General features: G+C 44.3%; 3 protein-coding genes across 3 annotated transcripts in view; 1 reads left to right on the top strand and 2 right to left on the bottom strand.

The window, feature by feature from the left end:
- Nucleotides 1–5,254, top strand: part of SARC_09745 (hypothetical protein) — a 5,970-nt gene extending 716 nt beyond the window's left edge. Inside the window, exons 2-8 of the mRNA XM_014296233.1 lie at nt 263–515; nt 1,101–1,251; nt 1,657–1,755; nt 2,568–2,737; nt 3,546–3,725; nt 4,434–4,505; nt 4,839–5,254. Of these exons, the coding sequence (XP_014151708.1) occupies nt 263–515; nt 1,101–1,251; nt 1,657–1,755; nt 2,568–2,737; nt 3,546–3,725; nt 4,434–4,505; nt 4,839–5,168 (1,255 nt within the window). The 3' untranslated portion in view covers nt 5,169–5,254. The remainder of the gene's footprint in view (nt 1–262; nt 516–1,100; nt 1,252–1,656; nt 1,756–2,567; nt 2,738–3,545; nt 3,726–4,433; nt 4,506–4,838) is intronic.
- A 769-nt stretch (nt 5,255–6,023) lies between these two features.
- On the bottom strand, nt 6,024–7,267 carry SARC_09744 (hypothetical protein; the record flags this gene model as incomplete). The annotated part of the gene is made up of 1 exon (XM_014296232.1): nt 6,024–7,267. One exon carries the CDS (start codon nt 7,265–7,267, stop codon nt 6,806–6,808), a length of 462 nt encoding a protein of 153 aa, XP_014151707.1. The 3' UTR covers nt 6,024–6,805.
- Nucleotides 7,268–7,814: 547 nt separating this feature from the next.
- SARC_09743 (hypothetical protein) lies at nt 7,815–11,662 on the bottom strand (the record flags this gene model as incomplete). Its single annotated transcript, XM_014296231.1, has 6 exons — nt 7,815–8,135; nt 8,666–8,718; nt 9,244–9,325; nt 10,060–10,131; nt 10,782–10,915; nt 11,339–11,662. Coding segments are annotated over 6 exons (814 nt in total), but the record flags the coding sequence as incomplete, so codon positions are not given.
- Between the last annotated feature and the right edge of the window lie 263 nt (nt 11,663–11,925).

Below are 11,925 nucleotides of genomic sequence, written 5' to 3'. Positions count from 1 at the left end.
TAATATATATATATATATAACTATATGAGTATATATATATGTACGTATACAATTACATATATACATACACATATAAGGACATATGTATATACATGTTTAAACTTGTATATATACATACACATGTACAGATTCGTATACAAGATTATATATATATATATATGGGTGTGTGTGTGTGTATGTGTGTGTTTGTATATGTATGTGTGTATACAAATTCAGACATGCTCACAGCTTCCTTACATAGCACATTTTCCTACATCTATAGTCGGATCCTATACGAACAAATGAAAGCAGAGTCACGGCGACCGTCCAAAGCATTGCTGCCTGGTGCCACGCTACAACATGTAGCAGACTACATAAAATCGGGCAAATGCAAACGCATTGTAGTCCTGCAAGGTGCAGGTGTCAGTACATCTGCAGGCATACCCGACTTTAGAGGCCCTAAGGGTTTGTATAGTCAATTGGAGAAGTACCAACTGCCGTATCCGGAAGCTATATTCGATATTGGGTTCTTTGAGGTAGGGCCTGGAGGAAAGTTGTTTTGCATAAGTGATGTGACTATAGAATGTATAGTATGGTGTGCGACCGAGAAAGAACGCGGTTTATGTGTGTGTGTGTCTGAATGCGTGTGTGTATGGCTTTACAGGCTGCTATGATACAGGCTGCTATGACTTGGCCGATATATTGAAGTGTAGGGTCAAGTGTATTCGATGGCGCATTTGTTCTTTCTTTTATATACTGTGGCTATCCCTGTGGTAGGTAGGCCTATGTACAACGAAGCAGGTACTGTGGGTTATCCCAATGTGTATTGTAGTATGTACTGAACGTCAGGGATCAGCTGTATATACATCAAGAACACACATGCAAAGCACTGCTCGAGTTATATATTAACATATACAGCAACCCGAATGCTCATGGATAGTCTGATTTCGCTGGAAATCCCCTGCACAAGTCTGTTCGTGTCATTGTGGTATAGAGCCTGCTTGGCACACCCCTTTCCCCGTTCATTACACAAGCACATACTAGCTTATAAGCAGTACATCATGTACGTACCAATTCAGTAGATTAACAGCCACGTATGCTTCCCCTCTACCCACGCACAGAAAAACCCCGTTCCTTTCTTCTCCTTAGCCAAGTCGCTGTTCCCTGGTAACTTCAAGCCAACGTATACACACTTCTTTGTGCGCATGCTGCAAGAGAAGAGTCTCCTGAAGAGATGCTTTACACAGAACATCGACGCGTTAGAAAGGAGAGGTGAGCAAGCATCCCATTGGGACCTTCTCAGACACTTACTAACGGCCCTGTTGAGACAAGTCCTGGTTCATGATCGACAATTGCTGGCTCGCTATTCATGTTATTGTGTACCAGTCCTGCGTCCGTGCTCTAGTGTACTCTGCAGACACTGTCGATCTCATTCGTCCTGTGACTCAAACATATACACAAGTTGAACGCATATATGTTCACTCACTCGTATATTCATCTGTGATGTTCACTCACTCATATATTCATCTGTGAGGTCCACTCACTCGTATATTCATCTGTGATGTTCACTCACTCATATATTCATCTATGACGTTCACTCACTCGTATATTCACCTTTGACGTTCACTCACTCGTATATTCATCTGTAATGTTCACATATGCATTCACCATTCCCAGCCGGCATTGACCCTGAACTCACGGTGGAAGCGCATGGAAGCTTCGCCAGTGGCACATGCATGGATTGCGGGAAAGGGTATCCCCAGGACTACGTATACGGTGAGTTTTTACCCCGAGAAATGAGATGCAGGTAGGATTGACCCAGGAGTCTTATATGAACTGAGTATATTGCAAGTCTTTTGGTAGGATTGGGCCAGTAGTCTTATATGAACTGAGTTTATTGCAAGTCTTTTATGGACTGAGTTTATTGTAAGTCTCTGGGTGGGATTGACCCAGGAGTCGTATGAATCGAGTTTTTCGTATGTCTTTAGGTGGGATTAACCCAAGAGTCTTTTATGAACTGAGTTTTTTGTTTTTGTCGGGTGATGTATCCCATGGCTAATTCGAGACGGAAAACACTGTAGATTGAGTTTCGCTTGGCTTCACAGATAGTCACATTGCGTTGCATGCAGTGAAGTGGTAACTAGTATCTGTAGGGTTGTTCACATAACATGTGCGCCAAAGAACACTATGCACGATGATGCATACAGTGACTTACGAGGCACATTGTACCGTGGGGATGCCATGTACATAGTTTGTCCGTTAGGCTGTGATTGGCCTGGTTGTGATCATACGGAGGCTATGCTGCAGTCTATATATATATATATTATTTTTGTGTTTTTTTTCTTTGTGGCATAATTTGTCGTCTATAAAGTATGAATTCACGCGCTGCTGGGGTCTGTGTTGGATTGCCCCACATTCCTAAATAGTACTGGCAAGTGGTAATATCTTTGTGGTTGTTGGGTGCGGAACGGACTTCGAGCGTCCCGCAAGCAGCCTGCACTAAGCCATCATCGCCTAACAATCCCCTGCCTTACAACCACATTGCTTTGTTTTCCTGTTTGTCTCAACCCCTCTCTGCGTGTTCACAGGGTTTGTTAATAATGATCAACTGCCCTGCTGTGCGGAGTCCAAGTGTGAGGGTGTTGTTAAGCCTGATATTGTGTTCTTCGGAGAGAACTTACCTGCGCGTTTCGACGAGCGCGCCAATGAAGACTTCGACGAATGCGACTTGCTACTGATTATGGGAACGTCGCTCAAGGTGCGTGTAGAGTTGTTGTCATATGTAGCGTTGGAATGATGTGTGCACCCCTGAGTTTCTCGGCTGTACCATACAGTACGAGTGCCAGTCCAAACCCTAAACCCTAAAAAGAATTGTAGTGCGAGTGGCGGGTGTATGACAGGATGTGCGTTGCTCTGATGTCGCATTAGTGTTTGGTTGCTATGCATGTTGGATAAACCCAAAGCAACGCGTACAACCATGCGCGTGAGACAGTGTTCATCTCTGTTCATCTCTATTGTATAATCCCTGTGCCCGGTGTCCTGTAATATGCTACAAGATTTCTCTGATCCCGCGTGTCTCTCACTTCATTGCCATAGGTTTAATTATTTAGTAGAGCCACTTGCCTCAGAAACATTAAGTGTCACTACAGATACAGTGGTATATGGATTCGAGTGAACAGCAGTCAGCCAGATGGTGTATCACATCCACTGCAGATAGAGCGATGCAGTCGCTTATACGCTGTTTTACTTTTGTACTGAAGTCTGAAAGCCGATAGTTGGACTGTAATGCTTGAAGCGCATACTAACTGCTATGGACACATCGTGAGCAATGTGTTATGGCCCCTTGTGTATATTACTTGTGATCACATAGTAGTCTGAACGACAATCTGGCAATTGATTCTGCGACATGCATCGTTTTGGGTAGTTACCAACACTTGAACGTACTCTCCTACGCTACGCTGTTCACATTCGTATCCAAGTGGTATACCTTATTGTGCATCTTTCGCCATCATGCCCACACATCTCACGTACATTCCTTTTAACATCTGGACTATCTCCGAATGTAGGTAGCGCCTTTCAGCCACCTGTGCACATTTGTGGACAAGACGTGTGTACGGCTGATGCTCAACCTGGAGGTGCCCAAAGTCCCCTTCTTTGACTGGTCGAGCAAACTAAACCGAGATGTTCGGTACCTGGGCACGTGCGATGAAGGCTGTCGCCAGTTGACCGCCATGCTGGGTTGGGAAGTATGTGGAAACCTAAACCCTAAAACCCCGTAATCGTCTTTGCTGAGTGGGAGTGGTTCTGGTGTATGTCCTACAAGTGGCGTGGGAAGAATGTGACATTTTCTCACATAACCAAGCGTTGCTGCACTGACTATAGTCACATGTGAATGGGTTGGGCTGTGCGGCCCTCCCTCGTTGTAGCGTGCATCTCTCGCATTGTGCTCGCCACAGATAGTAGCTACTGTCAGATAGGACTCACACGTCTCCAATTAGCGTATACATTGCACTTCTCCCAATTACTATACTTCAATTAACATATACTTCTCCCAATTACTATACTCAAATTGTCATATACTTCTCCCAATTACTATACTCAGATTAACATGTACTTCTCCCAATTACTATACTCAAAGTAGCATATACTTCTCCCAATTACTGTACTCAAATTAACATATACTTCTCCCAATTACTATACTCAAATTAACGTATACATTGCACTTCTCCCAATTACTATGCTTTAATTAACACATTCTTCTCCCAATTACTATACTCCAATTAACATATACTTCTCCCAATTGCTATACTCAAATTAGAATATACTTCTCCCAATTACTATATTCGAATTAACATATACTTCTCCCAATTACTGTACTCAAATTAACATATACTTCTCTCAATTAGAACACAAGTTAACATATCCTTCTCCCGATTACTATACGCAATCCGTAGGACGAGCTGAATGAACTCATAGAGCTGCACATGGCCACTCTAAATAAAGAAGATGAAGATGAATATCTGGAGGTAAGAAACACTATAGCTCGAGATAGCGCTTGGTGCGCACGGGTAGCTAGACTGCCTATGCTTGTCTCGATGAGCGACAAGTTAGGAAGTCCCATATCACCAAAGGTTGGCCAAGTCAACCATGATCTGTTTCGTGGGCGTTGTTGCTACTACAGTAGAGTGTACTAGCGCGATCCATCGTAAATTCGCCATGTGTGTGTTGTTGAGGTTTTTCTGTGGGTTTAGACATGAGCAGTTTTTGCGTCTGTGCTGGGATGGATTCCAAAATACAGGGGCAAGGCCATTTATTGATCCTTTTTTATTTTGGTCCGCATGTCCTTTTTATTTTGGCAGCGTTCGGAATCCTCGAACAATTTTCTACCGCCGGAAACTGCACACCGGGACAATGCACCAGACAAGGACAGTGACGCAGACGCCCAACTACAGGTCGAGAGCGAGTCCGTTCTGCGTGTCAACACTACAGGCACAGGCACAACCATTGAACAGAGCACTACGACCATACTGCAAAAGCAGTCGTCTACTACGTCTGTGTCAAGTGTCACGTCGGTGGAACATGGAAGTGGTAACGAGGAAGAGGGGGGGGTGGAGTCTAAACTGGACGACCTCAGAAATAAGGTTAAGGGACTGAAGATCTCTGAAGAAACAATCAATATCCCCAGGTGATGCACTACACTGGCACCGTATAGTCCTGTGAGACTGTAGATTACACTTAAATTTTAAATTATTATTAAAAACCGGATTGACTCCCGTGTTTAGTATTTGTTTGTTTTGGTGTGTTAAGTGTACTTGAGGTGAGCGAGGGTGTTGTGTACAGACCAAACATGAACCTGGGAGTTATTATATATATCCACGGTTAAAAGGTTGGCATTGCCCACTTATTACTATTCAACATCATGGGCCTGCACAAGACGGAGATCCAATCGGTATACATACATGAATCAAATGAGATAGTTATAGGAGAATAACCCCCTAAACCCTAAACCCTAGGCCATTCAGTGATTGACCCTGTCAGACCACTCCCTTTCACTTGGGCTTCAGTTTTCAGACCAAGCTCTTGCCGATTTGAGATCTTCAGTATGATGATACATCACTTACAGTACAAATGATAATTAATCAATTACGTTAAGCGCCGAATCGGTGTCAGTAACGATACCAAACACAATGAGAGTGAATGTTAAGAAAATTTGAAGCACGTCGAAATCTTCCTATTTGAAATCAAAACATGTATTTAATCACAGTACTAATAGACTCTAGTTGCATCTGAGTAAAGTCTACCAAATAGTCCTCATGTCTTGAGTTCGTTTAGTATATCTTCCATGTTTCATTAAAGGCCATGACAAAGGTTCGACAAATCTAATAAGTATGTAGTACAAGTACATTTAAATATTTTATTTTACCTTCACTGTGCAACTGAATTGGGAGTACGATGGCCGACAGCTCAACCCCAGCTCGAGCGTTGACAACCCCTTTCGGTGGACTTCACTATTCAGTACCGACACCCACCCACCCACCCAACCAGGCGGCGTGTACGCTAACAATTCTAATAACTTCTTAATTCAACACGCTATTCCCCACCCCTTTCCGTTAACCCCATGTGCTTCTTGGCCTTGTGGTTTGCAGCCTTTGTCCATTTGGCGCTGTTGTGTGTCTCCGGTTGAGTTCTCGTTCTGTTTCATGTGCCGTTTTGCTGCACATCTCCTGACCCTACTTCGTTGGCTGACATGCACGTGCGTTGTCTGTGAGGTCGTTCTGCCTCATGTGCCGTTTGCTGCCCATCTCCTGACCCTACTTCGTTGGCTGACATGCACGTGCGTTGTGTGTAAGCTCATTCGTGATACATTGCGTGGTACGCTTCTGCCTATCCATCCCCCTCTCCAGAGCAAGACAATCTCCGCAGTTGCTGGCCATGTTAACCGTATCACAGTACCCTCAACACACTCGCTACATGCAGCCTCCTGTGCCCACCCATACGTCATCGGAGTCGTTGACATTGATACACTCAGTTACACACACGCGTCTCTCAGCGCCAGTGCACTCGTCGCACTCGCAAGTGTTGTACTCACAAGTGTATACTCGCAAGTGTTGTGTCCTTATGAACTCTGCACATTTCGTTTTCCGCTCTCAAGGCCCAACGCTCAGCTCGTGATTCACATACGTCATCAGAATATTTGGACGCGATACGTTTACTCAAGCTTCCAACCTTCTCCGTTCCCTACTTTGACTCGATACGTTTACTCAAACATCCAGGTGTCTCCGTTGCCTTCTTGACGGCATCACACTACCCCACTCGACACGATAACTCACAGTTCAATTTGATGAACGCATTGAATTTTGTGTTCTCTGCCTTCTTGGCTACCCACATCACTACCCACATGGCTACCCACATCACTACCCATTTGACTAGCCATATGACTACCCACATGGCTACCCATATGATTACCCACATGACTACCCACATAGTTACCCACATGACTACCCACATGGTTACCCACATGACTACCCACATGACTACCCATATGACTACCCACTTGACTACCAACATGCCTACCCACATGGCTCGCTCGTCCCCATGCGCCGTGACTTGCCCTCACACATGTTTTCAGACTCTTTTTCTGATAGACATTTGTGAAACAAAGTCCTCGTTCTCTGCCCCTTCTTTCCGTTGCACTCGCAGTTGACTGTGATGGCTGCGTTGTGCGTTGTGTTAGCTTCGCTCTCTGCCCCTTCTCGTCTCCTTCTGTGCGGCGTGCTTGTCCATACATTTTCTGTGCGGCGTGCTTGTCCATACGTTGCAGTGTGGTTACACAGTTATCGTGCCATGCAGCTCAGGTAGACAGACGTACACTAATTTTGTTCCGTATGCTTACGCATAGCACACTCGCAGTTTCTCCCTGGTGTAAGCACTACACTGCTTGTTGGCTTCTCTCTTGACCCTAAACCCTAAAACCCTATACGCCCAGCTGTCTCTCCCCCCACATAATCTGAGTCCTTCTCCTCTACACACTTGGCCATACATCTCCTCTCCTCGGGCAGCCTTCACTTGCGCTTTTGGTTCACTTGCTTCTGCTGAGAGGTCAGGTCTGTATCATCCCAACGGACTGGTCTTTGCACACACTCTTGGTCACCGCAGCTATTGGTGATGCGCTTATCCAAACAAGCTCATTGGTTTGGGTGGAAACTGATCCAGAACATCGCATGCAATCAACAAACACACCTGGTACGCACAAACCAATGCTAACGACAACATGCCACTCGTTAGCATGCACAATCTCATGCTATGATAAAGTCAACATGCCACACGTCTCACATGACGACCACATTGCTTGAGTGCTTGGTGTGCGCTATTGCTTTCCCGTGACATCGCTGAGTGACTACACTGCGCCTGTCATGTGCATGAGCCACACCTTCACACCCGTTGGCAGTAAGTCAACATGCCACACATCTCACATGACGACCACATTGCTTGAGTGCTTTGTGTGCGCTATTGCGTTCCCGTGACATCGCTGAGTGACTGCACTGCACCTGTGATGTGCATGAGCCACACCTTCACACCCGTTGGCAGTGCGGCGTACACAGGCCATGTGTAGAACAACGCGGGCAGAATAAGCGTGGTGGAGCACCCAGCTGAGACTGTTGGGGTAGAGAGGGTGTATAGAGGGTGTATATAGAGTGTATAGAAGGTGTAGAAGGGGTGTAGAGAGGGTGTATAGTGGGTCGATAGAGGGTGTAGAGAGGGTGTAGAGAGGGTGTAGAGAGGGTATGTAGAGGGTTTAGAGGGGGTGTATAGAGGGGGTGTAGAGGGTGTATAGAGGGTGTGTAGAGGGTGTGTAGAGGGTGTATAGAGGGCGTACAGAGGGTGTGTAGGGGGCATAAGGGACGTCTGTGCGTGTGAGATGGATCACCTTTTCCTTTTGAGTATTGCGATGAGACATAACATTGCGTGTACCTGACTCGAGATGAGGCTCCTTTGAGGTCCGCTAGAGCTGGTTCAAGCGAGCATGGAAGCACAGACAAATGAACGCATTTGCTTACACTGTATCTTACCTACTAAACTACTAAAACTCTATCGTATCTACTAAAACTGCATCTTACCTACTAAACTACTAAAACTGTATCATACCTACTAAAACTGTATTATGCCTACTAAAACTGTATCTTACCTGCTAAAACTGTATCCACTATGGCACGAGCCACATCCTCCGGATCAATCGCGCTGCGGGCGCCGAAAAAAAAAAAGAGAGCATGAACAAAACAAACAGACAAAAAAAAATAAGAGAACATGAACAAAACAGACTATAACGTCAGCCAATTGTGGTTGGCATATCCGTTTGCGGTGTGTCGGTGTCAGGGGTACACTCGAGTGCTCGCACAATAACATCTGTTTGACATCTGTCGAATGTGTCATATACTCATAGCAACATGCTAAAGCACTTCCGCACTCCCAGCCGCATCAGTTTCGCGACATCGTACACAGCACAAACGTCCGAGGTCCTGCTCACAAGACTTGTCTCAACCAGAAAGAATGAACCACCACCACACTCCACAGAAACGTAGTGCACACAACAACACAAGTGCTGAGGTGTCTTTGAGTGTAGTGCACACAACAACACAAGTGCTGGGGTATCTTTGAGTGCAGTGCACATAATAACACAAGTGCTGAGGTGTCTTTGAGTGTAGTGCACATAATAACACAAGTGCTGAGGTGTTTTTGAGTGTAGTACACTGTTTTTGAGTGTACCTTATGCCGGGTGGAGTTTTTGTGCCCTCAAACATTGCTGTGGTCAGTGTGGCAGCCTTCACAATAGTGGTGCTGATAGCAGCTGTGTGTTGAGGGGTGTAGTGGTTTGTAAGTATTGGTAGTGTTGATAGCAGCTGTGCGTTGAGGGGTGTAGTGGCTGGTAAGTATTTGTGTGCAGCACAACACACCACAGACAAAAACATCCCGCACACACGATAGATCTACACCTAGACTCCCAAAGACAACAACGCCGTTGCCAAGGCCCATGGTCAAGGCTTGCGCAGAGATTGGACAATGATGCAAATGCTTGTTATTGATATATTTGATATATAGGCTAAATGCTTGTTATCGATATATTTGATATATAGGCCTATCGGTACAGTAAGGGTGAGTACACGATCAAGCACGAGCACAAACAATCGAACGTGGTGGACTATAGGAAAGCGTTAGAATAGTTCGGTACAGCGGATGCAGAGAGAGGGACTTACTCGAAGACGGACACCGAAGGGGATACACTGATGTACAACCACAGAAGCATGTGTAATACCAAACGCAATATGAGGGATAGGTATGTAACCGCAGCAGAAGCATGTGTAATACCAAACGCAATATGAGGGATAGGTATGTAACCACAGCAGAAGCATGTGTAATACACATAAACACTCAGAAAATGAACACTGACATAAATAACCAACGAGATCGAGTTGACAAGGCGGGCATGAGGACGTGTGTATGAATTGATGGAGATACAAACACGAGCTTAAAATACACCCATAAGTGTGTCAAATGAGGTGTGCGTGCGCACTCAGTACATACGTGCAGTGACAGACAGTTCGACTGCCAGAGCCTCATGGAATCCGGACACCGCTGCTTTGGAGGAACAATAATCTGTGCCATATATAACATATCTATGAGTAACGCGACTGAACATATTGCACATGAATTAAAAGAACACAAGTGAAATAGGAATAATCTGTGCCATAGATAACATATCTGTGAGTAACGCGACTGAACATATCGCACATGAATTAAAAGAACACAAGTGAAATGGGAATAACCTGTGCCGTAGATAACATATTTGTAAGTAACGCGACTGAACATGTCGCACATGAATTAAAGAACACAAGTGAAATAGGAATAATCTGTGCCATAGATAACATATCTGTGAGTAACACGACTAAACATATCGCATATTAATTAACAGAACACAAGTGAAATAGGAATAATCTGTGCCATAGATAACATATCTGTGAGTGATACGACTAAACATATCGCATATTAATTAACAGAACACAAGTGAAATAGGAATAATCTGTGCCGTAGATAACATATCTGTGAGTGATACGACTAAACATATCGCATATGAATTAACAGAACACAAGTGAAATAGGGCTCGTATTCCGATCTGAGAGTGAGCATATGTTTGTGCGTGTCTGTGTGTATGGGGGGGTTCATACATTTATATATGTAAGTTTGTACGTGTGGTAGCTTCTCGCTTGTATACATTCTATTCGACTTCAAATAATGTACAACCCTACCGGTCAAGTTCCGTGCGCCAATATGGCTAAGCACTGAGGCGATGGTTATGATGTGTCCCTTTTGCCGCCGCATCATTGCGGGAAGGAAGGCTCTCACCGTGTGGAAATGCGACAGTACATTCACGTCAAAGGTACTACAAATTGGAGAAGAAGAAAATGTTGTTTTCGCCTTTTTAGATTTTTAAAGGACACGCTTGCTCCACTGCCTAGTTCCCCCACAAACACGCAGAGGATACGACGACAAATCAGGCTACTGATGCATGTGCGCACGCTGTATTATCCGTTAAGTTCTATAGTTAAAATTAAGTTTAAAGTTAAAATATGTACCAAATATGCGCAGTCCTAAGAATGTGTGACTGGAATCACTGCCTTGTTCTCCTTTCGGCTTCGGAATGCGTCTGGCACTGTTTCACTATGGCATTGTCTAAACCACGAATAGCTCAGAATGCCATACATGCCCAAGCACCACATGCCTTTCCATAACTCACACTCACTGCAAATATCACACGCACACGTACACGCACACAGAGCTCCTTCGTTAGACAAATGCTTCGTACCTGGAGATCTGTTCATCTGTCAACTCCAACAAGGGCTTCACTGACGCCACTCCCGCATTGTTGACTAGCACTGTCACATCTCTACGCTTCTGTAGATGTTCTGCACAGTCCTTGATAGAGTCTTTGTCTCTCAGATCCAAGAAAACTGCTTCTACTTTAATGCCATCATTTTTAAGCTGGTCTCTAGTTTCGGCTAATAAGCTCAGGTTGTGATCCCACAACACAACCGTAGCACCCAATGCACCGAAGTGCTGTGCAATGGACTTGCCAAGACCACCTGCACCTCCAGTTATGAGCACCACTTCCTCATCCAAGCGTACCCGTCTGTAACATGTGGAAAATACACGTATATATATATATATGTATATGTATATGTATATATAAATATATATATATATGCATATTTATGCATGTATAGATATTTATATATAATATATACATACATATATTTATATGTGTATGTATATTTATATGTTTACATAAACATATACATATATATAAATATATATATATATATGTAAATATATATATATATATGTGTGTGTGTGTGTGTGTGTGTATGTGTGTGTGTGTGTGTGTGTGTGTGT

This window comes from Sphaeroforma arctica (assembly GCF_001186125.1).
Source record: "Sphaeroforma arctica JP610 unplaced genomic scaffold supercont1.1030, whole genome shotgun sequence".
NCBI classification, from domain to species: domain Eukaryota; class Ichthyosporea; order Ichthyophonida; genus Sphaeroforma; species Sphaeroforma arctica.
The sequence above is the reverse complement of the archived record's forward strand: the minus strand, read 5'-3'. Positions and strand labels throughout refer to the sequence as shown.